Source organism: Rosa chinensis, chromosome 7 (genome assembly GCF_002994745.2).
Source record: "Rosa chinensis cultivar Old Blush chromosome 7, RchiOBHm-V2, whole genome shotgun sequence".
Lineage (NCBI taxonomy): Eukaryota > Viridiplantae > Streptophyta > Magnoliopsida > Rosales > Rosaceae > Rosa > Rosa chinensis.
In genome coordinates this window covers 11,580,147-11,606,197 of record NC_037094.1, presented here as the reverse complement: position 1 = coordinate 11,606,197, position 26,051 = coordinate 11,580,147, and the positions used below count along the sequence as shown (strand labels likewise).

The following is a 26,051-nucleotide window of genomic DNA, read 5'->3' as shown; positions in this document are numbered from 1 at the left end:
TGAAATCTATAAATGGGATGTATCCAGTCACAACCCACTATAAGTTTTTCTCACCGTTTGCAACAGAGGTGTACAAGGACCTAGTTTCTAGATTCGGCCATACTTTTCAATGCCACACATGATGAAAATTCCAACACGCAATGAGTAAACATGTATGCATTAATATTTGGAAAGGGCAATGATATGGTGGTTTGTGGTCTCAAATATTAGGTGTCATGTCATGTAAGTAAATAAAAATTTATTTTCAATTCCATATAATATATCTTGCCATATCATACTATTTCAACACCAACTTGTACATTTCCTTTTAGATGTTAGGGGGTGAATCAATTACATTAATGAATTAATTAGGTGACAAAAAAAAATATCAGCTATTAATTATATATTAATTTAAGAAATATATCTACAGATTCTTTGATCAATATTTTTCTTCATTTAATTAAATTTCTTCCTTTAATTTTTCTTCCCAAATGACATTAATATATTGAATTATGTGTCAAGAAATAGACGTTAACTTTTCTTTTCAAATATTGATTAATTTCATCCAAAAAAATATAGCATTAGTAAATTGAATTTGGGAAATACTTATGTCTAAATTAAGAGGTAAGAAAAAATTATACGTTAGCAGCCATTAATTAAAATCTGCAATCTAAATATAAGGGGAAAGACAAACAAAAAATAATAAATTCAGATTTAACGTTTAAACTTTGGCTACATAAGGAGAAAACAATTGGGCCTGGAAGTTGGTCATGTTTGCTTTGGCAGACTTGATTTTGGTTTCAGGTCGGATTTGGATCCGCATTTGGGACCCGGGTGTTTCCCTAATCCGGATTTTGGGTCCGAAACAGCTACTCATTTTGTTCTGGTATTGGTTCTGGTTCTTAAGAGTTCGTCTGCCTAAATCCGAGGTTCTGGTATTGGTACCCTTGGTCGCTTTCGATCACTTGGTGAGCGAATCGCCTCTTCTAGGTGGTCCTATCATCCGTTACAGTTACGGTTACTCTCCTAATTACACTGCTTCAGTGACATATGCAGTGCAACAATGCCTTACGGCATTAAGTCACATGGTTACCTGGTTACCTTTTATTCTTGATGCGATTGTGCATCTAATTATGTTTTATTGTTTTTTCTTCATTACAGATGCGTTTGTGCATCTCGTTATGTTTATTGCGTTCTTTCGATGTTTTGTGCATCGCTCCATGTACTCCTCAGTTTTCACTTAATATAGTTTGTCGTCTTCCTTTCAAAAAAAAAAAAAAAGGAGAAAACAATGAACAAAAGAATATATACAATCATATGAATATGTATTTTTCACATTATATTTTTAAAATTTGCAGGAAACCAACAGAGGTTGAATTCATATACATGTGCTATACAAATCTATTAATCGAATGTACGTGCAAATCTATTGACTGAATTACATGAAATTTTTTCTACTCTTGATTGAAGAAAAAAAAATTGTTGTTTAAATCTAATCATGAGTGTAATGAAAAAAAAAGTGTAAGAAAGCCTTTTTTTTTTTTTTTTAAGAAGAAAGCCAAAATAATTTAGAGTCATTAGATTTTAGAATGATAAGATTGTATTTTTCTCAATAGTTACATAGCATGATTTGACAAATAGGTGATTAGGTGATATATGTAGATAACATGATATGACACTTAAAATTGAAGCCACAAATCTTAGGTCTCATTGAGACCACAAATTATTTTCCATTTGGAAAATGAACAGAGATATCTCAGATTCTCAGTCTTCACAATGAAAATCCACAGCTATACATTCAAAGGATACAACCATCTTCAGCCTCATACGTACAACACAAGATATCTATACACTCAAATTTATAATTACTCCAAACAATCCTTGTCACTGTCAACATTGAAAACTAGAATAACATAACATTTCCAGAAAGAAAATACTCATTTGAAAAAGAGAGAAATTTGAAGAAGATGAAAGCAAAAAATTTGGTGATTTCCATGACTCAAAACCGGGGAAATTTTACCGTGGACTTCCTTCTTCATTTTGAGGTGGTGGTGTAGAATGATGCATTATTCTGTTTCTTCATTTCTGCAGTTTCTGAAGGCACCTGCGCCACAGAATTCACTTTCCAGTACTCACCAACCCTCTTCTTCTCATTCCCAAATCCCCATTTCTCCTCTTCTTTTCCACCGGAAGCATCTGAGTTTGAAATCAAAACTTTTCTCCACTTGCACCATATCCTCAGCATGATGTAAATCATCACCAAGCATATTGCTGTGGAAGTTAACACAATGGCCACTGTAATACCAGTTGCTGCAGTACGTGAAAGGCGCTTTACCTTCTGGGCCTCAGATTCCCCACACGATGCTAATGGTGGGCCGCAAAGCTTGTGATCATTACCTAAGAAAGAGCTCAGTGGGAATCCTGAAAAGGTTGAAGGGATTTGGCCCTCAAGATGATTATTTGACAGGTTCAACATGTGAAGACTGGTCAGCTTCCCAAGTGAAGCAGGAACTCTTCCTTGGAGCTGATTGAAAGAGAGGTTCAGTCTCTCCAACTTCATTAGATCTCCTAGAGAAGATGGGATTTCACCGGAGAACAAGTTTGTGCTTAGATCCAGGATTACTTGCAGTTCGGTTAACTCTCCAAGCTCATATGGGATCAAACCTGTCAACAAGTTCTCTGACAGCCTCAGTTCATAAAGCTTCTTGCAGTTCTGGATTGTCGATGGAATAGACCCCGAAAAATTGTTTCTCTGAAGATTTAGGACATTGAGAGAAGTGAGATTTCCTATCTCCGCTGGGATAATACTGGAGAGACTGTTGTCATGCAGATAAAGCTTGAGTAGTTTTGAACAGTTTCCAAGCTCTGCAGGTACTGTTCCATGAAAGTTGTTAGACGAGAAGTCTAGTTCTCCTAGTTCTTGAAGGCTACCTAACCATGGAGGTATTGCTCCCGTGAATTGGTTATTGTTAACTAAGAAATGCTCAAGTTTCTTACAAGAAGACAACTGAGGCGGGATTTCATCTGTGAGGTTGTTGAATGACAAGTCAAGAAAGTTGAGCTGTGTGAGTTGGCCAAATTCGGAAGGCATGGTTCCAGTGAGGAGATTATGTGCAAGGCGGAGACGGGTTAAATTTCTGCACATGGAAAGTCCAGAAGGGATGGAACCCGAAAAGCTATTGTTGGTCAAGTCCATTGCTGTCAGATAACTTGAACCAGAGAGAGGGAAGATGGTTCCACTAAACCGATTGTGAGAGAAATTTATGATCTTGAGGTTTTTGAGAAGAAAAAGAGATTGAGGAAGAGGGCCTTGAAAGGAGTTGTTGTAAAGAGTAATGGTGCTTAGTTGAGAAATGAATCTGAATGTGGGTGGCAATGTTCCTGAGAGCTTGTTATCAGCTAAGGCCAATAACTGAAGGCTTTTGCAGTAGCCTAAGCTTGGTGGAATCGGACCAGACAAGTCATTCTGCCTCAGCTGGAGCAAAAAAAGGTTCTTGAGTTTTCCGATTGTGGCCGGGATGGAGCCTGAGAAACGGTTGCCAAAGAAATCAATTGCTGTCAAGCTTGAGCAGTTGGTTAACTCACTTGGTATCGGTCCTGACATCTGGTTGTCGTAAAGGTAGATGGTTTTCAGCCTCTGCAGCTTTCCTATCTCCACCGGAATTCCACCTGTGATCATGTTGTGAAACAGAAATAGATTTTCCAAGGAACTCAAGTTTCCGATTTCAGGATGTAGAGTTCCTGTGAAGCTGTTATTGTTGAGCACAAGATCTGTGAGATTCCCTAGTTTGTCCAGGGAAGTAGGTAGTTCCCCTCCAAAATGATTATCTGAAAGATCTAGCTGTTGGAGCGAGGAACAGCTCAGCACTGCCAAAGGAAACTCTCCAGAGAGCTTGTTTCGAGCCAGAAGAAGTTGTCGAAGATTTGAAGAACCTCTTGTGCAGAAGTTGGTTGGAACGGTACCTGTCAAAGCATTATCAGACAGAACCAAAGCTGCAAGATTCTTTAATTGTGTGCTGAGAAGTTGTATGCTGCCTGAGAGATTGTTCCTTGATAAGTCAAGCATCTCAAGTTGAACCAACTGGTTAAGCTCCGAAGGAATGGCGCCACTCAATCTGTTTCCAAGCAGATTCAAGTACTTCAAATTGTGGAGCTGACTTAATGCGGTAGGAATTGATCCAGAAAGGCTGTTGTTAGCCAGGTTGAGAATTTGCAGTGATTCAAGTGATTCCATCAAAGGGATGTCCCCTTCAAGCTTGTTGTTTGATGCTGCAAAGTTCTCAAGCTCTTCGCAGCCATGAATCTCTTCTGGTATGAGGCCACTGAGACTATTGTTCTGCAAGTCGAGAGATATTAGATGCTTCAAAATACCAATTTCAACTGGAATGCTTCCATTTAATTGGCAATAGGCAAGCCCCAACACCCTCAAGTCAGTCAAGTTGCCAATGCTTGGTGGAATCACACCTGATATCATGTTATCTCCTATTCTTAGAACTTGCAAGTTCTTCAAAGCACTTATTTCCTCAGGAATCTCACCGGAGAGAAAATTGGAGAATAGGAGAAGTGCTTTAAGATTTTGAAGCTGGCGGAGCTCAGGTGGAAGTGAGCCGGTGAAGGAATTTGATGACAAATCAAGTGTTTGGATTGAAGTGAGGTTCCAAAGCTCATGTGGGATGGAACCTGATAGTCCTGATCCAGATAGGTTCAGACTAATAATATGCATCTGATCATTTGAACATTCAAGGCCATTCCAACTGCATATATGAGCTCTTGGAGACCAGTTGCTCAGAACTCCTGATGGATCTACGAGTTCTGATTTGATTCTCAGAAGACGGCTGGAGTCTCTCGAATTATCTCCAGGAGCAACAGCAAGAATGGAATGAAGTATTGCAAGAAACAGCATGAAATGAGACATTTCAATGCCACCCATCACAAAATGCATGCACAAGACAAAACTCAGATCAAGGTATCAGGTACTGATTCTGAAGATCTAGTGGATTCCATGTAAGAAGAAATGGAAAGTGGGATAGTTGAGTAGGAATCCGTGGAGGGAATTTGATTAGAAGAGGTAAGACAACTTTAAACCTTTGGTGGGATAAAGGGTGTATGGAGTTTAAATAGTCTACCAAAGTAGGCCTACCTAATCAGTTTGCAGAGAAAGTTGATAATCACAATGCATCAAAAGTAATTAGGCTTTAAGTTACCACAAGGCTTTCGAGGTATCAACTCTTCTTTACCTTTTTAGCAGTTGCTCTCTTCTGCTAAAAGATATGATGTTTCTCTTCCTTTTTTTCTTCTCAAGGCAGATAGGGAATGTTGAAACATGTTTAAGAATCTTATGGGAGGAGAAAGTGCATGGAGATAAGGATAGTGTAAGCATGCTGAAAAGGAAGAACGAAACGTTAGGAGGAGTGGACCTCACTCTCTAGGCTGTGTAAAATTAATAATAAACAGAACTGCCCATGTCACATTCAGAAAACTAACATCATTCCAAAAAATGGAGTCACATTGGACTTTCTTATAGATTTGGTCAATTAATTTTTAGGATGGTCAATTAATTCCAACAAAATAGGGTATAAACCCACTATAGAGTTCCAACAGCAGAATGCAAAGAAGATGGGTTCATGCATCTTTGCATTTTTCACTTCATATTCATAATTTTCATTTTAAAGGGTGATTGAATTTGGAGGATTCCTTTTGATTGATGGACCAAGATTGAATTGGCATCTTTAGTGCAGAAGTTATCTATTCACAATTTTCTTGCTAGCCCTGCATAGTTTTCTTCTGTTTGAAGTTTCCTTTGATCCACTTATTAAAAAAATATAAATAAATAAAAAAGTTTCATTCTGCAGCAAATGGGTCTATTCAAACATTAGTTATAATTTCCAGTGAAACCTAAACCACCAAATACCAAATTAAATACAAGAAGAAAACATAGAACCAAAACTACCACATTTGATTTGAACAATCAAGTTTCACAGCACTGAACACTTGATCAAATCATGTTGAAACACACAATAGAGCCAAAGACCATGTGACGTTTGGTGTAATAAGTTCAAAAATTAGGACTAATATAATGAACAGAGAATATAATTTGCCTCAGTATATATATATTCAAGGGATTCTTGCTACAATAGAACCCAAAAGGAAAGGACAAAAAGTTTGCTTCAGATTTGGGGTTCCTAATCTTTGATAGAGAATTTTAATTGATCAGCCATCAGTAATAGCTTTATATCTTTCATGCACCTTTGCTTGAAAGAAAATAAAGTACTTAGAATTAGTTGGACCATTTATATTTGTTTCCCAAATGCTTGAGAAAAAGAAGGAAATCAGCACCATCCCTCTTTTTCAGAGTCGAGGTATCATTACCAATTAGACTATACATGAGCCCTAACCTTTATTAAAATGCAACATGTTGTACTAGGTCAGAAACATTTTCATGAGTGCAAATCTATATGCTCAAGATATGTCATATTTCATTCTCATAGTGCTGCTGAATCTGGAAATGGTCAAAAACCCAATTAATAATGTTTTTGGTACAACATATATCATCTGCCTAAAGACTTTTGTGTCAATTTCCAGAATATTACGCAACCTAATCTGGGTTTTATTGTAACACCACAAGAGATAGAATATACACCAAATGAGAAGACAATTGAGTTTAATTATCAGGTTGCTCAAAGACAAAGGGCAAATATCAAATCACACACAGACAAAGGAGAAGGTACATCATTGAACTGAAGTCATCAAAGTAAGTATTATCACTAGGCAACTTCTTCAATTATTCTAAGAAAGGTTCACCAAAAGTTACGCTTTTCAGTGTAGTATAAGTAAATTGATAACAAAAATCTGACATATCAATATAGTTTCATGAACAATAGGTTTGCAAACCAATACTATTTTAAAAAACATGGGTTCTTCTGTCCCCAGTAATGTGATACTTATGTTCAGTATACAATAAATGTCCATTTCCAGAGAAGAAATAATCTGTCGATGTTTCTTTCTAGTCAAGTCAAGGATTATCTGTCCAAATAGAAAATACTTGGTAGGTTATATAATTTAGTGTTGACTTTATTATCTTAATCTAATTTTTATTATCATGAAATGTTGACTATATGGGCCGCTTTATATCTATAATCATGTAGCTTTGGTGGCCAACTCTATTTGTACAGGCTCTAATTCAAAGCTGGACCACTGCAAGGGAATCAGAAAATGGATTAAATTGATTAACAAAGGATATCAAATGTCTGAGAAGAGAATATGGGCTCTTCAACGCAGGATTGTAGAACTGCAGCTGAGCGAGCTTTCATCAGATAATGTGACATTTATAGGAATGCATTTGATCTGTTGGGAGAGAGAGAGAGAGAGAGAGAGAGAGAGAGAGAGAGCTTCTTTTGTATTTCTGTGAGAGATAATAAAAACTTGCAAGTAAGCTCTTTGTCAAATTCTAAACCAAAATGATTTTTACTGAAAATATCAAAATAGTCGTATGTACAATAAAAAGAGAGCGGAACAAATTATATGGAAATAGAAGTAACAAAATTTTCACCAGCTTGCTCTCTTGCATTTGAAGTCCTCATTTTGAAAATCTCAACTACCATCTTCTAATTTGCTTGAGACCAGTCAAATGCTTCATTTCCCATTTTCTGTAAGATACCCACCAAGTGGAACCAACTTACAATAACGGAAGTTGGAGCCATTTAAGTTTCCTGAAGGAGACCAATAGCACTGTTTTCCAAATTACATGATCCTCAAATGATATTGCTGTTCTCACTGTGCGGTAGTGGTGGTGGAAGAGAAATGCTTCATCAGGAAACTTGATAGAGACCAAATGCAGATAACTCCTAGACATTGAAGGACATTCAACAGTGTACCCAAAGAGCTGTTTATTGCCAAGTTCTGTGAGGTCATCTCAGCTCCTTTGACTGTAAACGACAGAGCAGTCACCAGTTGTGCTGCTCTATTCAGTTGATGCAATCTATAAACCTGTCAAGCATAATACAAAAAGAAGTCTTAATTCATAGTCTAGCATAAGCACACAAACACACATTACAAACAGAAGGTGATTAATATCAAGTACAAAGTTAAAGATTGATGCCCAAACACCCAAATGGTATCAGTTCGCAAATTCACATGCACAACTTATTTAAGAGAACATAAAATAATGTTAACTATCACCCAACAATAATGAAAGTGGAATATATGATTGGCCTTACTTGAAAGATGACTGGGATAGCAGGCCATGAAGGTGACTTCTTATATCTCGCATACTGTTCAAATGCAAATTGGACGACTATACCAACCAGATATGGAGCCAGAGTTGCAGAAGCTGCAGGGCCAGTCCACGGCCAGACATAGCCCATAGTGACCATAGGAATTATAAGACTAAGTGCCAAGGCAGCAACAGATAAGATTCGCTGTCCTAACTGAGGGGCCAGGGTTCTGTTACTGTATGCAGCCAGTTCCAGTTCAGTTGGCCTCCTTAACTTGTCAATCAGAAGAAGAAACACCGCAACACCACAGTAGAAGAGAGCTTCCGTGAAGAACAAGATGAGGAAGTCTGAACAGAGGTGGTTGAGACAATAAAAGTGTTTAGCTCCTAACACGAGAATCAAATGCTCTTATAAAAGAAAATAGGATATAGATTAAGTAGCTTATGAACCAAGACTCTTCATGTAGTACAGACTTCAAGGACATACAAAATCTTTACAAATTTCAACAGTCATCTAGTTTGCGAGAGTGCATAAATTGATTCTCCAATCAACTGAACCATGTCTCATGTTACTTCTTAGACCTTCACATCATTCTTCTCATTTCCACTCGACTACTACCCTTCCCTAACATCACCTAACATCACCCATTAGTTATGCTTTTGGTGTATCTAGAGGCGTCCTTCTCTACCAAATGAATGTCAATCTATGGAGATAAGTCACAGAAAAGCCACAATTTCCAGTCATTGGAAGCCTAAGCTATCTCAAGTTGCCTAGATTTAGTCCTCCTCTAACAATAAATATCTACTTTTCCCTTGTCCCTCAGTCATTTGAGTGGGCAGGTTTAACTTTCATTTTGGTGGAATCACCAAAGTAAATAGAGTCCACTCCCTCTACCTTAAATCAATAAATAATATAGCATGGCTATCCAAGGAAAAATATTTCAAGATGATGAGATAACCTTCCTGTTCTTCCTATATACAGTGGTTCAGATCTTAATTAAAGCACACAACAAAATAATATCTGGATCTTAAAATATATAGAAAAAACACAGAAATAGATGCACCCTCACCTGTCAATAAAGAATCCTCAAATATGGTCAAAATTAATTTGCGCAGATAAAGTGAGGGGAAGATGAAAGAAGCTACAAGAACAGCAGGACCAACGAGCCATAGAAGGTTGCTATTCTTCCTCTCTGGAGTATTTATAGAAACTTCATCTTCTCTTTTATACGGACGGTTATAAAATGAGATTAAACCTGGTTTTCCACCAGTACCATCAAAAAGGAAATATGAATTGCTAGCTGGAGATATATCGCTGTTAAGATTGTCATTTTCTTGATCCAAAACATCTGGTATTGTCTCACTGTTTTGTGACTGATCTTCAGAAACAGCAAAGAGCACACTCTGACTCTTTGGGATCCTTTTGCTCGACTTCTGTACTTGATTTAGGAATGTGCATGACTTGCCTACTCATAGCAAAAGAAATAGACATACAACACAAGCCATTAGTAACCAATCTGGCATTTACATAGGAAGTAATGAAATTACAGTTCATAACTTGATTAAAGTTCTATAGCAAAGGTTAACTTAGATAATCACTACAGTCAAATGAAGTCCATTTGACCCCTTATAGAGTTATACTATGATTTGAACATGCTAAGTATCTCAGGAACATAATCTGATATTGTGCTGACTACATTGTACCCTAAATAAGAATTTGAAGGCTTAAGAAATTATATAACAAATATGAAAGCTACCTTTAGCATATCTTAGTTGCTGAGCATTACTTTGTTGGCTGCCATACCGTCCTTGTAATAAGCTCAACTGGACATCAGATGTAACAAAATTATATAAGTTGAAGACAATAAGTTCATCTAGAAAACACCGTCTTTATATATTTTAGATTAAAGAAATCAAGAGCAAAGAAATCAAGTACTAGGTTTTATATAGAAACGTAGATTTAAGAACAGGAGAATTTTGATGTGTATTGGTAAAAGACATAAAAATACATCTTTGATACATCTTGTTACGGATTGAAAAGAAAATCTGCCTTAGAGGATGAACTTGAAATAACATATTTTCTCCTATAGTATTTAAATTCCACACTATATCGGGAGTCATATTTATATGAAGATTTTATTCACATTAAGGTATTACTTCTAAACTTCTAACTACTCCCAAAATTCCAAATCCCTCAATGAAGTCCATCTCCACTTACAACCTCAGTTTATCAAAGCAACTCGAATGTAGTAAAAAATGATAAAATCCATTGCATTTAGTGGAGTTCTATATATCACTTTACATAACTCAGTGGTGGTAACAGAAGTAACAAATATGCTTCCATCCATGTTCAAGAAATACAAAAGAGTTATAAACTAATCTTCAGTTATCCCATAAAGCCGAAATCAGAAACACAATCCTCTAGTTCACAAAGTTATGCCACCAAAACCTAGCCCAAACTAAACTCTTTTTAGGATCAAATACCCTGTTTCTTTCATCCAATAGCTAAAATCACACTGCAAGGGAATCCAAGTAACAATGTCTAATCTTTTCTTCTTCATTCTTGACCTACCAATTCGAAAGCCGAAACCTTTAAGCTATCAGAAACCCCAACACACATAACATCAATCAAATTGATATTTTTCAGCAGAAAATCAAGTAAAACAATTTGAGGGTAGCCAAACACGCGCACCTGTGAACCTCTTCTCAGTTGGGAATGGGGAGAAAGAGAAGGAGCCAAGCAAGAAAACGAAGAACCAAACTTGAGCGCCATAACTGTAAAAAGCAATAACAACAAAAAGCTGCAGTCTTTGAGAGACTGCAAGATTCTAAGGCAAACCCAATTGCTTAGAGAGGGTTTTAAGGGTACCCATTAACGAAAAAAAGCCTTTCCCTGAAAGTAGAGGACTTCGGAGATGCTGAGGCAGTGGGCTTTTGGAGAAGAAAGAGAGCGGCTTGTTTGTTTTGTAGTTTTGGACAAAATCCTATTCCTACGACCTCAGCCCTCTCTTGTATATACCGATATTTTGTTTTTCTTTCCATTTTTTTCTCAATTTTTATTTTGTTTTTTTATGTTTACAAAATTAATTAATAAACCAAGAGCCAAGTTTGACATTCTGTTCTTAATCTGATTTTCAGATTTTGGACAGGTATTTCATATCTTGAATAGTTGAATGACATAGTTTCATTGTATATATAATGAAAAGGAATATAGTTGGCCATTTTTTAGAAAGATAGGAGAAGACTTGTTACAACGTTGAACTAGTCTGCTCCTTTTCAGAAACCTTCAGATGGAAAATGAGGGAGGAAAGGGTTTAAGCCGAAAAACAATACAACCTACAAGAAGCCTCTGTGCAGATATCTGGTTTTTGCTTCAGGCCATACTACATTCACTAGCCGAGTCCTAGAAATTGATCCATGCAGGAGAATTGAATCAACTGCAAGATGTATAGGCAAATGACTCTCAACATGATGGCTTGAATGACGCAATAAAGATTATAAAGGATGACAACAAGAGTCGAAATGAAAATACCCTCTCATTTTGGAACCTCAAGAACATTCGCAGCAGCTGAATACATTACATAAGCAAAATAATACGGACCTCATCCAAAAATAAGAATGCTAATGCTGCCTTATAAAAAAATTACAAAAACCCGGACAAATCTGCTTGTCGTGATTGTTGACTAGCTAGACATCAAGATGAAACCCGATCTAAAATGGGGCTGGCTTGCTCCTTGAAAGCAACTCAATACCTTTTCAACCATCATCAGGAGCAACTCCAACTTCAGCCGATTGATCTAACAAAGGACTTCTCTTCTAAATGAGATTAGCCCTCTTTAAGAATCTGATTGCTCTGCAATAATATGGCCATATTGATTCCACAAAATCAAGGTACTTCTCCAATATTAACTCTTGTAATACTTTCAGCTTTCTTCTGGATAGTTTCTTGTAATCTAAATTCTTAATGTCAGCTACAGGCTGCCAGAAACGAGCATATACATCCTCTTTAAGCTTCCCATGAAAAATGTATCTATACGCCACCAGGTAATAAGTGGGCAAGTTCTTGATTACTTTAACAGTCTGCTTGAAGCTGAAAACATAGAGTGCACACAACCACTGGAGCATCTTGATGTAGAGAGCTGCAATGAAGGGTCCCAGAACCCACAAAGGAGTTAACTCCTTTGAAACTTCGGCGCCATAAAGTATATTCACTGCCAGGTACGAGGGGATGCTGCAGATAAAGCAGAGAATTATAACCAACAAGATAGATGTGCAGAACTATCAAGTTGAAACTATTTCAATTTATCAAAACTTTTTGTGATTATAGCAAACAAAAGCTTGAGTATGAAAATGCAAGAATTTTTTGCAGAAACAAAAACCCCCACCCCCACAAAAACCAAAGTCTGACATCCAATTCTGGACAACTTCATGTACACGATGCAATAAAATTAGCACATAATAGAATGCAAGAAATTTTTATTCACAAACCCGAGAGAGCATTATACTTACAAGATAAGCAAGGGTATCTTTATTGTAGCATTTAGACTGAGAAAACTGCACCAAACCATCCTTAGAATACCATCTCTCTCCTCGTTTTGAGTCTCATGCTCAGTTTCTGATATCACCTTTTGAGGAGGTTCTTCTCCCAAAATCCCGTCTACTACTTCACCTGATGAATGCGTTCGGAGCATTCTCAACCATTTCTTAAACAGATTATGTATGGCAAGGGAAGATGCAATACTCTCATTTGCTTCAGAGGCATAGGAAATAGGGATATCATTTGCCTGGGGAGATCCCGCTTTGGGATCCTCATTCTCTTTTAGTTTGACTGAATTCTTAGGAAGCTTTGATCCACCTTTTCTACCTCCAGATTTATCATTCTGGGCATTGCCTTTGAAGGCTGAAACTCTCAATGGTTTAAGTTTTGGTCCACGCATGGGAGAAGCCCCTACACTGTGAAACAAATTCTATGAATTTAATTGATCAAGATAAAGAAATGTGTATTTGATGTGGTGTGTGTTCACTCCTGTGGGCATGTGACTCACAATTGTGGGAGTGTTTGAAGAATTTACAAGTGGCAGTCACAAATTTAGCTGGTAAGAGACTAGAAGAAAAAATAAATAGATCAAATACCAACATAACAGACTTGAAGGAAGTTCCCACTTGAAACAAATATTGTGCTTTATAATAGAGCAACTATCTGTTCTCCCAACAATGTGAAGTGTTGTTACACACCGCTTCAACTTCATCCCCTTGCTCCATGACAAAGGCCTGGACGGATACGTCACAAACGAACCCTGCAATGCGATAAACAAAAAACATACAAAGCTCAAATTTCTATTAAAAGTAGAAATAATAAGAAAGTTTTCAATACAAAAGTCCATGATTTGAAAATGAAAAATAATTCTATACAACTAAAGAGTCTCAGTAATCTCACGAAAGTGATTTCTGATCTTCAGTTTTACTTAGACAAAGACAGAAACCCAATGCATTATCAAGAGTCAAGAGATTAGCCCCGTGAACTAAAAAGCAGCAATATATTGGCGAATATGAAGGGCAAAACCTCCACATGGACATTGCTTCAAATTACCTGCATTTGATGGGTAACCAATGCCATTGTCTCCACCTTAACGACCAAATCATTTACTCAGCAGGGCCTAATTTGATAAACAACCGCAAAAAACCACTCACTTCTGCAGTAAAGAGAATACAAGGAACAACATAACATCTTGTTATTACACAGATAAGGTAGAGAATTCCAACCAATTTCAACTCCAATAAGAAGAATTCACAGAACCCATCACAAGATTTATTGATATGTCAAAATTTTCAAACACTAATTCCTCTCAAGCTAAGCTACCCCGATTAATTTCAGAAGCAATAGTTCAAACAAACCCAGAATACAATTGGAGAAGAACTTGAAAACCCATTTCTCCTTTTCTTATCCTCGAAATTTCTCATAACTAGAGGATTCACAAATCTAAATAAGTACCTAAAAATTCACCAAAACCAAATGTAAAGCTTCAAACTTTGTTCCCCCACTTTCCTCCATTTCATGTAAAAACCAAAAAAGCTCAACAATTTGTGCTCAGAAAACAAAACCCTAAAAGATACAAGTTCAGAATTGAAAGCCAAAATGAAAGAATCCAACTAACCTGTCATGAGCTTCAATTATCAAAACATTAGGATTGTGAATTGGGATAAAATTGAATGAGCCCTATTTATCTGTGTCCCTCTTAATTGAAGTTATAAATAGAGACTAGAGAGTGGATAGAAGAGAGAGAGAGAGAGAGAATGAGAGCGGAAGAAAGTAATTGGACCCTGGGGTTTGTGGTGAATTTAGGGTTTTATAGGGAGCCAAATTTTTCAATATTTTTAACCGTGAAATGTGGATGGTAATGAAACACCAAAAACCGGAGTTACCAAGTTTCCATCCGCCGGGCCGTTTGTGGATTTGTAATTCAACCGGCCCAAGCTTTGAACTGGGCCTGTCTCTTTTTTTTTTTTTTGAGCCGTTTTGGATTTTAAAAAAATTATCACTTTCGTGAATAACATAGGCTTCCTGACGTTTTAATGACATAAGTGTTAAAAAAAAAAAGAAAAAAAAAATTAGCAATGGAAGATTCGTGCCAATATGCCAAACAAATTGAGCGGTTATTTGCCGTCAAACAACACTGAACAGAGCCAGAATGAAGCATTTTGTGACACCAGATTTTAATCTCCTTGTTCCAGTCTTAAGACTAACAAAAGAAGTGAGTAGAAGATAGCAAAACCATAATGAAACGCTTGACAAAAGAAAAAAAACCCAATATGTAACAACTCAGAAGGGGAACTTACAACCTTATAGAATAGTTCTCCTACGTCGGCTAGGTGGAAATTAATAGTTGTTTTCGAGACCTTAAATTCAACTTGATACACATCTCATATTTTTCATATTTTTGTAAATTGCCTGCCCGACGACAAGATGTCTAAAGGCGACTAAATTATTAAAATGCTTATGTGTCTCCCAAACTAATATAAATAAATCACTGCTTAAACCTGGTCCTTTTAAGTAGTTTTCTCTTTTCTTCATTATAATAATAATAATAACCATTCTACACGACGGACAAGCTCTTAGTAGTGATGAATTTGGATTGGTTTGGAAGAAACCATTCTGCACATCAGACCATTTTTTACACCACGGATAACCATTATGCACATCATACCATAAAAGAAAGGTAAAATAATAACCATTCTGTAAAGTTTGAAACACTACTTATCTTTTTTCTTGGACTGTGATGACTGATAATTGCATATATCAATCTACTAATTAATATATGAGTGATCTAGGTGATGTGTAGTGTTGGGTGTGGTACAACAAGAACTAAGAGATGGCTTTGGAGGGAGAGCGAACATAGATGGGTGGACACTAGAGCGAGAACATGGCATTATACAAAACTACAAACTATAGGGTAAATTAAGAAAATTTGGGGAAAATTTGGCGAAAAAAAAAAATCTGAGATATGCGTATTAAGAATTTAGGAATGTGTTAATAAAATTTTTCTTTAAGGTTATTTCAAAGTTATAGATCTATAGTTGTAATTCTCTCTCTCTCTCAAAAAAAAAAAAAAAACAAAAAAATTGTCCTTCCACGGGAGAGCTCTGAGAAGAGCGCCCTATAAGATTGTTCTTCCATTCCATCTTCATTCCACATATATCCTTGTTCTTGTCCTTCATTGCAGACTTCATCGTCCCGTGGTCATTCTCACCGCTAATCTTTCGTACCGCACGTTTTGGTTGGATCTTGTTCTTCAATTGCAGATGTTAATGTTTAAAGTTCAGCGGTAGCTAAACCTTTGCTAACGCTGGTCCGATGGGCGGACCGTTGGTTCATGTTATCCGTCAAGTAAAATACAGAGGGCGTCAAAGGGAGACCGCACTGGGCGGTCTTCTCTTCTCCGATGCCTAAGTTAGCCAATGTATTTATGTTGACAAAGTAACAATAGGTAAGTATTAAAATGCGTAATTAATGAGGAGATAGGAGAGAACCTTTTATAGGTGAGGAGAGAGCTGATCTTCTCTATGTTTTTTTATGTGGGACTGATATGCTTCAGTCCCCAGCTTCTGGAGCTTCTGATGCTGTCTTGGTGCGGCGCATGACGGCACGTCAGCGATGATATGGGGGCAAGCCGGGGCTGAGGTGGTAGCCTACTTGGCTGTGTTCCCGTAGGTCACTCCTTTGGTGGGAGTTGGTACCGCTAGCGGTAGCATGAGCGTAGCTCATTATAACTAATTATGCTTATAAATGCCTATGTAAGTACAGCAGACTTCATCGTCTGGTGGTCATACTCACCACTAGTCCTTACCACACAATCAGGTTGGATTCTGGCGCTAAATGGTTTATGACGATGACAAAACTCAAAAATTCAGTACTGTAGGGACGTGGCATTCAATAATGAGGAAGATAACAATATCAAGTCATAAAATCAGTAAAAATGAATCTTTGATGAAACATATATTACCAATCTGCAGATCAGTAACATCTATGATCCCCATCAACAAAGAGTAAATATTCTTTTACTCTATGTTGCCTATAAATTTTGCACTAGTTTATTATTGCTCATTTAACAAAATGCCATTCTACTTTTTTATTTTACATGCAGGTAATAAAGTTTATCAACCATTCTCCTACAAACAATCAAATTCAACCATAGCTTAATTTGTTCAAGTAGAAAACCCGAAGATACCAACTTGAAATACTTGGATTAATCACAAGGATAGTACTTACAACAAAGTCCAAAACTTATACATTCTGGTTAAATTATCAGTGAGTAGACCCGGGAAATTATTCTTATGTAAATTTCAACTGCATCTGATCATGCATTACATTTAGAATAATATACTACATATTACTAGCAAAAACCTACAACACGTAACAGCTATATATCTTCAAGTAACTACCCAAATAATGGAATTGGTAAGTAATAGTAAAATGGCATGGAAATTAAAGTTTTGGTGTTCAGTTGCACGTACACCCCAAATGTAATTAACAATGACCACGACCATATGATGTTAGGACCAACCCACCTAATTACCTTAAGCCCTATTATGTATTGGCCCATTAGGCCCAGTAGCCCAGCAGTATTCTTGGAAGGACGTGATGGTGGTCCTGTACCACGCGGCCTCTTCTCCTTTTGTCCTAGTCTCCTAGATGGAATACCATCTCTATTTTTTGTATGGAACTGCTCAGACCGGGGCATTATGAATGATGATTAAACTTTGAATTATTTGTCTTTTCCTTTCCTTTATCGTTGCAACCCAACATCTAGTATCAGAGCATGGCTCCGTTAAGGACTGTGCAAACCTCAGCTCCCTCCACCACCCCCACCTCCTCCGCTGTCGAACCACCAATCCCTACCCTGACCTCTACCTCTTACCAGCCAGGGGATGATGACCACCTCCATCGTGCTGAATTTCACCACTTTCTCGACATGCTTAAAGAAGAATTACACATGTCGATAGATTCCATCAACAACAACCAGTCAGCTTTTCAAAACCATGTCACAGCCCAATTAGCAGCTCTGCAAAGCACGTTGGTCCAAACTCTTGTCCCTCGGCCGCAGCCCCCACCCACCACAACCCAAACCATCTGTCCAACAACTCCTCTAGCTCACTCTGCTGCAGTATCTCCCCACCCCAAACACCATCCACCTTTCCGCAGATTACCTTTGGCTGTCTCTCAACACCCACAACCAACATGGGTATGTCTCACCCTTCCCTAACATCCCCTCTCTTCAACCCTCAGGTCTCTTCACCCCACACTCCAATACATACCCAGATATCTGCTGTCGTCGGCTGGCTCACCATGGCCGAGCGTTACCTTCGCACCCAACAGATTCCACCTACTTATCACATCTCTATAGTTGCCTCCTTCTTTGGCCCGGATGCTTGTATGTGGATGAAATCTTTTGAGAAGAGACACCTTACTGGTACTTGGGACTTCTTTGCCGCCACGTTCTTAAAACACTACGGTGCTGGTGCCCACACTGATTTCCACACTACTCTCTCTAACCTGCAACAAACATCTTCAGTGGGTGAGTTCATTATCTCATTCACCAAATTAGCTTCTCGTGCGACGGAATGGTCGGATTCTCAGCTCTTGCCTATTTTTCTCGCTGGTCTCAAACCAGATATCAGACATGATGTCATTGCCATGGAGCCACGTTCTCTGCCAGCTGCCTAGCGATTGGCCCTCAGATATGAAATCAAATTAGCTGACATCAGAGCTTCTCGCCCTCCTCGTTCGTACTCCTGGCAATCCCCAGACAAGCACAGCCAGTACTCTCACATGCCTTCTGCCTCCACTACCAGCCAAGGTAACATCCTCCCCAATTCAGCGCCACACAACACATCCAGTCTCCACTCCTTTCTAAACAGCCAAAAGTCGAAAGCAGATGTCCATATCCCTAAATGGACCCCCACTGATCAGAGAGAGCGCAGAGCGCAAGGTCTCTGTTATAGTTGTGATGAGACCTGGTCCAACTTCACGGTACTATCTACTTTTCCAAGTTGGATTTGAGGGCCGGGTATCACCAAATCCGCAAGTGGGAAGACGACATTCACAATACGGCTTTCCGGACCCATGAAGGCCATAACAAATTTGTGGTAATGCCCTTCGAGCTCTCTAACGCTCCCTCTGTGATGCCCCAGAAATTCGTATTTATTTTCCGAGGATTTTTCAGAATCTAATTTATGATTATTGGACGGTTTTGTAGCTCGTGGATGGAGCAGAAGTGTTTCGGATAAATTTCTATTCAGAAAGTATGACTTTAGAAGGGGGCTCAAGGTTGACTTTTTATACGTTGGGATTCTCCAAAAACTTCCTTCACGAAAGTTGTAGAGCGCATCGATACGAGCTCGTGGACATGTGGAACATGGAAATCAGAGTTTGTATGTGAAACTTATGAGAATTTGAAGTTTTGGGAAAGTTTTATAAGTAGGAGTTTCCATTTTCGGAAACTTACTATTTCCATTTTCACATTTACCATTTCCGGAAATCAGAAAACTCTCTGTTCTCTCTCCTCACCCGCGACTGACCCGATCCGGACCCGGTGCTCCAACCTAGCCGGAACTCGCAGCTCTGACGATCTCTCGCCATGAAACTTGGTCAGCAGATTCGTCTCCTCCGTCTGGTCGTCTCTGTGGCATCCTCTAGCGGCGATATCCACCTTGTACGGCGCAGCAAGGTGGCGCAGTTTGGTGTTTTCGGATCTGACCGGAAAACATAGCTCCGACGACGGCACGACTTCAAGTTTCCTTCTTTGGCTTCGTGGGAGCCTTTTGAATCAATCTATGGTGTTTGTTTGGATCGATTTATGTGGAAATCAGTTCAACTTGGATTGAGCAAAAATTCAAAGCTTATGAGGTAGTTTTCGACCATTTATGCTTGTTTTCTGACTTCAAGCTAGTTATGCAAATTCACAAGCATGCTTAGATGAACAGCTTTGATGTTGGGAGTTTTGTGAAATATTAAGTTTTGGCCGGCGGCGGTGCTCCACCGCCTGTGGTGGCATTCTGGTGGCTTTCCGGCCATTTATGGAACTGTTTTTGGTATTATATATGTTCTACTCGTTGATACGAGCGTTTCGATATATAATATGTAAATTTTGAAGTTCGTATGGATTTGTTATGATTTTTACTGTTTCATACCGGTTGATTTATTTGATCTGTGAGGATGCGAGCTTCCGACCGACTTGTGGGTTGGTCATATCGATCGTGGAAGTATTCCGGAGACCTTGGGAGGACTCAGATGTGGTTTTGCCTCGATTGGCGCCACTTTGGGGATTTTAGTTCAAATAGGGGTTTCGAACTTAAATCAAATGTGAATCGTTACTAAGTTGGAACTGTATGTGTTAGGTACTTGACGAAGTATCCTTGGACGGTTAAATTTTGGTTGAGCTTCTTTGTTCTGTATTGAAGACGCAGCGGGAGTTTCGAGGTGAGTAATCTCACAAGGTTCATTTTGAACGGAATTACCATTATTGTTTTGGCGTTAATTATTTAACTGCATACTATAGTTTGTATTAATAGGCATTCCTGAGCGAATGACTACGTATATATATATATATATATATATATATATATATATACGTGAAATATATATATTCTTATGGATGATGTGTGATGACTAATATGCATGATGGTGTTTATATTATTGTTGAAGGCGACTTTTCAGGAAACAATATTGTGGAAAAAGAAGTTTTCTATTGTTTGAAAAGTATTGAGGTTGATGTTACATTTTTGAGTCAAGCGTGACTCATTTTAATGTATTGGTCCTTGTACCAAGAGTCATAGATGGTGAGCAGGGATGGGGAAAGCCGAAACTAGATGTTTGTAACGTTTTTAGGTCAGGTGTAACTTATTTAACGTTTGACTTTGAGACAAGACGGGGTCTGAAGATCATATGTCATAGATGGTGATAGGTCGCAGATGGTGACCTTGATGGTTGGTTCTAAGACCAGAAGGGTTTGATAAGCATAGGTCACAGATGGTGACCAACGGTTGGTTCTAAGATCAGACGGGGTTTGAAATCCAAGAGTCACAGATGGTGATAGGTAGTAGATGGTGATCGACCAAGGCAAGAAATAAGGAATCACGCCTTTGGCCAGGAAAGTGGGTACGATCAGGTAGAGCGCTAGTCTGTCTGCCGTTATAGCTTATGGGGGTAACGATCAAGGTTGCCGGAGACTCATAAGTATGTAGTTTAAAGAAGAGTTCCGAGAGTATTCTTCTTTTATTGTCTAGATGAGACTTGAATTACTTCTGGATGGTGAAGTTAGCAAATAGAACATTGTCACAGCGGTGATTTATGTTGTCCTTTCGACGGAAAGGTTATGGAGTGTTAGAAGGAATCATGGTTTCCTTAAGCTGATGTGTGTGAGTTGTTGATCGATGTTCATGAGTTACTCATACAATCTTTCATAAGCTTACCGGGTTTTGTTGTGTGGAAACCCTGTGCACCATTCTTTGGTGTAGGGGTTAATCCTGCAGATCAGGGTAATCGCGGCTGAAGCTGAGGTAGCTTGTTGGCAGCTAAACGGGTAGGAAGCAAATTTTGTTGGCTTTGTCATTGTTATGACTTCCACTATGTAGTAAGCTCTGAGGAGCATTTACGTTTTTATTTTGTGATGACAATTTAATTCTTAAGTTGTGTAATATGTGACTCTGTAGAGAGGGTCAATATTTGAAATGGTGGGTTTAGGGCATCAATATGTACCTGCTGTAAAGAGAAGATGTCTCTATGTATTTTGTATTGATGGCTGAACGATCGCGCATGTATAATTATGGGATTATATATCGATTTTTATTTGTGTTAAAAAATCAGGGGCGTGACACCTTCTACATTTCAAGCTTTGATGAACCATGTGTTTAAGCCTTTTTTACGCAAATTTGTCTTAGTTTTCTTTGATGACATCTTGGTGTATAGTCCAGATTTTTCTTCTCATATTGCTCATCTTCGATCAGTCCTACACACACTTCATAGTCATCACTTTAAGGTCAAGCTTGTGAAATGTTCTTTTGCCCAACAATCGGTCCATTATTTTGGCCACGTGGTTACGAAAGAAGGCGTGGCAGTCGACCCAGAAAAGGTGCAAAGCATCACCAATTGGCCCAAGCCCAGTACTGTAAAAGGGCTGCAAGGTTTTTTGGGCCTCGCTGGATACTACCTGCGGTTTGTCCAACACTTGGTATTATAGCCCAGCCTTTAAATGTTATGCTGAAGACCGATAATTTCATCTGGACTACTAAAGCAGAAGCTGCATTCTCCATACTTAAGACAGCTCTCACCACCGCACATGTTTTAGCCATGCTGGACTTCACACAGCCCTTTACTGTCGAAACTGATGCTTCGGGGCTGGGTATTGAAGGTGTCCTGTCACAACAGAAACACCTAGTGGCTTATCTCGGCAAAACCCTTTCTCCAAAGAACCAAACTCTCTCTGTGTATGATAAAGAAATGTTGGTCATCTTGTATGCTATTGATAAGTGGCGGCCATACCTATTAGGGAGCTAATTTACGATCTTGACTGATCACCAAACGCTGAAGCACTTGTTGGATCAATGCATCACCACTCCCTCACAACAAAAATGGTTGACAAAGCTTTTGGGGTACGACTACAAGATTGAATATCGGGCAAGCCACTTAAATACAGTCCCAGATGTCCTTTCTCGCCGCCATGAGCTATATGCTTTGGCCGCAGTTTCTGCCCCCATTTTTGATTGCGTTGCTCAAATTCAACAAGCCTGCCACAGAGATCCGGAGGCCCAACCAATCCTCCAATCACTCCAACAGAACCAACCAATCAAAAAAAAAAATTCCTTGGTCAACTACAGACTACTTTATAAAGGGAAGATCTTCGTACCTCAAACATCAGCGTGGAGAGCCAAGGTCCTGCACAAGTTTCACTCTTTTCTTGAAGCAGGTCATTCCGGGTACTTACACACTCTTGTGAGCCTCTCTAGGAATTTTGCGTGGCCGGGGGTTGGAAGGACATCAAAACATTCATCGCTGCTTGTGACCAGTGCCAACATCAGAAATATGAATCCATTAACCCTCCTGGCTTGCTGTAACCGCTCCTCATTCCGGAGGAAGTCTTTTGTGATCTCTCTATGGCCTTCATCGATGGCCTCCCCACTTCTCACGTCGAATGACATTCTAGTTGTCATCGATCATCTCTCCAAATATGGACACTTTATCCCCATTACTCACCCCTATACAGCCTCTCAAATTGTTGAAGTGTTCATTAAGGAAGTGTTCCGGCTTCATGGCATGCCGCGGTCCATCGTCTCTGACCGAGATCCCATCTTTCTTAGCCACTTTTGGACCTATTTTTTCAAATTTCAAGGCATCGCACTGTGAAAAAGTTCCGCATACCATCCTCAGTCGGACGGCCAAACTGAGGTGGCAATCAGTCGCTCAAACACTATCTTCAGTGCTTTGTCGCCGACAAACCTTCTTCCTAGAGCACCTTAATTCATTGGGCCGAATGGTGGTACAACTACAACACATCCTACCACTCTACCATCAAGATGGCACCTTTCCACGCCTTGTATGGCATTCCTCCACCATCAGTTACGAGATACTTACCAGGCTTGACGGCCGTCCATGCTTTCGACGTTGCCTTACGCAATTGTGAGGACCTCCTCCAATCCTTGAAGCTACACATGTCCTTCGCCCAGAACTGGATGAAACACCAAGCCGACAAGCACCAATCGAAACAGGAATTTCAGATTGGAAATAGGGTTTTTCTGATACTCCACCCCTATTGTCAAAAATCCCTGCTCAAACGCCCCTCTCAGAAGTTATCCCCCCGATTCTATGGGCCTTTCAAAGTACTGGAGCGGATCGGGCAGGTTGCTTACCGACTGGCTCTTCCTCCTTCCTTTCGGATCCACCTTGTCTTCCATGTGTCCCTTCTGAAATGTCGAATCAGGGATACCACTCCGAGCTCCCAAACGCTTCCTCAGTTTGGTGATCACGGCAAAATTGTCGGAACCCCTGCTCAAGTGTTGGACATGGTGGTTGTGTAGAAAAAGGGAAAGCAGATAACACAATGGTTGATTCGGTAGAATGGCATGCCTAAAGAGGACGCGATGTGGGAGGAAGCCCAGTCCATCATGGCCCCTTTCTTCGGCAGCCGTGGTTGGCCTGCATCCCAATGGGGCGGGACTTGTTAGGACCAACCCACCTAATTACCTTAAGCCCTATTATGTATTGGCCCATTAGGCCCAATAGCCCAGCAGTATTCTTGGAAGGACGTGATGATGGTCATGTACCACGCTGCCTTTTCTCCTTTTGTCCTGGATGGAATACCATCTCTATATTTTGTATGGAACTGCTCAGACCGGGGCATTATGAATGATGATTAAACTTTGAATTATTTGTCTTTTCCTTTCCTTTATCGTTGCAACCCAACATATGATAATTGGTTAAAGAACTTGATCCTGGCAGTTATACATTGGATAGTGAGTGTGAAAGGTGCTATACATTCGTGGCCAATCAAATCCCATATAACTATCATCACAAACAGTAAAATGAGGTTAAAAGCATACCGTATTCCTTGATCTTATTGTGCTGCTGAATCATAATTCTATGTATGTTTTTTATTTCACTGACTGTACTCAGGTACTCAAAGCCCTCTGGGACATAATCGTGGATGCACAAAACTTCCAAATACTCTTGATCTTAGTCAGTCCAGACATCAGAAGGCATCTTGTCATGTTGGTTAATGCCTGGCGAAATGAATTTAGTCCTGTATGGAAATTTATATTCCTCTTAGTATTTCTCACAACAGTATACCCAGTGGTCCTCCTGACCACAAATCGTACAAAATTCGAGACCTTCATCGAGGAGGTCATCCAAACTGTAATCAGCGGCCTTTGCCTCTTCTTTAGAGGTAAGAGGTTCCTTTGCCTCTGGTCCTTCGGCAACCTTTGGTTTTTCTTCACCCTTTAGGGCTGCCTCTGATCCTTCTGCCTTGCTAACATAACCACATTCGATAAGTTGTTCTGAAGAGAAACCAGTGTTACTACCTGTTTGTGATTCCATAATTAAACTCGAATGAAAGGTCATGATGATGATGATCGATGATGATGACGAGAAAAAAAAAACAAATTCCTCACGAACCCTAAATCAGAAATCAAAAACATACCTCGTAACGAGATCTCACAGAAACGTTTAGCCGATGGGAGTGGTGGTGGGGATGTCAATCGGTACTTCATGCATGCAGCTGAAAATTAGTAAAGTGATGGAAGTGGCGGTGGGTTGAGGAGGATCAAGAGTATTAGCATTGTCATGTCAATTTCATATAAGGTTAAGATATTTATCGTGTTGTACGAGATAAGCCCAAACCCAATTTATTTAATAATTGTGTCAAAACTTTAAGGGTTTTTGTCCCTTTACCCCATTTCTAGGGATTTACCTCTTACCCAAAACACTCTACGGGAGTCTTCCCTAATACCCCATTAAGGTTTTTTTTTTTTTTTTTAATACTATTTTACCCTCACCCCTTTATTACTTAGAGAAGAGAGAGAGAAACCATAGGAGACTTCGCCAGAGCCCGTCATCGACCACCGGATTCCTGTCACCGGTCGCCGGATTCCGGCCAACTTTTGCCTGATTCTGGTCACCGGCCGCTGCCCACCGGCCGCTGCCCACCGGATTTTTTTGAAAACCTATTGCCCCCCAATAGATGGGCAGTAAAGGTCTATTGTCCCAATAGTCTATTGTCTTCTAATAGACGTCTGTTACTCCCTAATACACGATTATTGCCCCCCAATAGAACTTTCGATTAAAAGAATGTGAACTAATCTTCCTAAAATTAGACAAATAAAACTTTGATTAAAGAAAAAAAATGAAGAGATTATATCAATTCAAAACGTCTATTGCCTCCAATAGACATTCAAAACTTTTTTTTTTCTTTTCCTTCTGTCCCATTAATTAAAAAAAAAATTTATAAAAAAATCCTGATTTAGGCACCCAGAAAAACGAGCTGGGCACCCACCTCTCCTTCTCATTCTAGTTGCAGACCCGGGATCGGAATTGTCTTGAAGCTGTCTTACTAGAGCTGCACGACTCCGAGCAATACAAAGTCGCTGCCAGTGGCACGATCCTTGGCGCCAGCTTCTGGGCTGCACCTCCGCCGGATCGGGTCCTCACCAGATCGGTTTTGCAAAACAATGGCAACTGGTGGTTCTGCGTCTTCGACGAGGTCGATCGGAGCAGTAACGATGAGTGGTTGTTCTGCAAAATGATCAGAGCGGCGGGTGGTTCTGCAAAACGATCGGAGTAGAGCCGGGAGCGTCGTCGAGAATCGCCTCC

General features: G+C 39.3%; 3 protein-coding genes across 8 annotated transcripts; all 3 read right to left on the bottom strand.

The window, feature by feature from the left end:
• Positions 1-1,671: 1,671 nt before the first annotated feature.
• LOC112179618 (LRR receptor-like serine/threonine-protein kinase GSO1) lies at positions 1,672-5,391 on the bottom strand. Its single transcript, XM_024318075.2, has one exon. The coding sequence runs from the start codon at positions 4,919-4,921 to the stop codon at positions 2,015-2,017; it is 2,907 nt and encodes a 968-aa protein (XP_024173843.1). The 5' UTR covers positions 4,922-5,391; the 3' UTR covers positions 1,672-2,014.
• A 2,024-nt stretch (positions 5,392-7,415) lies between these two features.
• On the bottom strand, positions 7,416-11,195 carry LOC112177022. Of its 2 annotated transcripts, XM_024315184.2 has the most exons (6): positions 11,104-11,195; positions 10,884-11,069; positions 9,949-10,015; positions 9,262-9,657; positions 8,196-8,539; positions 7,416-7,965 (listed from the first exon to the last, which is right to left on the bottom strand). In XM_024315184.2, the coding sequence occupies exons 2-6, from the start codon at positions 10,962-10,964 to the stop codon at positions 7,750-7,752; spliced, it is 1,104 nt and encodes a 367-aa protein (XP_024170952.1). In that variant the 5' UTR covers positions 10,965-11,069; positions 11,104-11,195; the 3' UTR covers positions 7,416-7,749. The 2 variants fall into 2 exon arrangements, with proteins under 2 accessions (XP_024170952.1, XP_024170951.1); XM_024315183.2 differs by having other exon boundaries at positions 10,884-11,185.
• A 513-nt stretch (positions 11,196-11,708) lies between these two features.
• On the bottom strand, positions 11,709-14,516 carry LOC112177023. Of its 5 annotated transcripts, none has more exons than XM_024315186.2 (5): positions 14,347-14,516; positions 13,782-13,884; positions 13,329-13,488; positions 12,701-13,139; positions 11,709-12,422 (listed from the first exon to the last, which is right to left on the bottom strand). In XM_024315186.2, exons 2-5 carry the CDS (start codon positions 13,806-13,808, stop codon positions 12,008-12,010), a joined length of 1,041 nt encoding a protein of 346 aa, XP_024170954.1. In that variant the 5' UTR covers positions 13,809-13,884; positions 14,347-14,516; the 3' UTR covers positions 11,709-12,007. The 5 variants fall into 5 exon arrangements, with proteins under 5 accessions (XP_024170954.1, XP_024170953.1, XP_024170955.1 ...); XM_024315185.2 differs by having other exon boundaries at positions 12,701-13,144; positions 13,325-13,488; positions 14,347-14,515; XM_024315187.2 differs by having other exon boundaries at positions 12,701-13,144; positions 13,355-13,488; positions 14,347-14,515.
• Between the last annotated feature and the right edge of the window lie 11,535 nt (positions 14,517-26,051).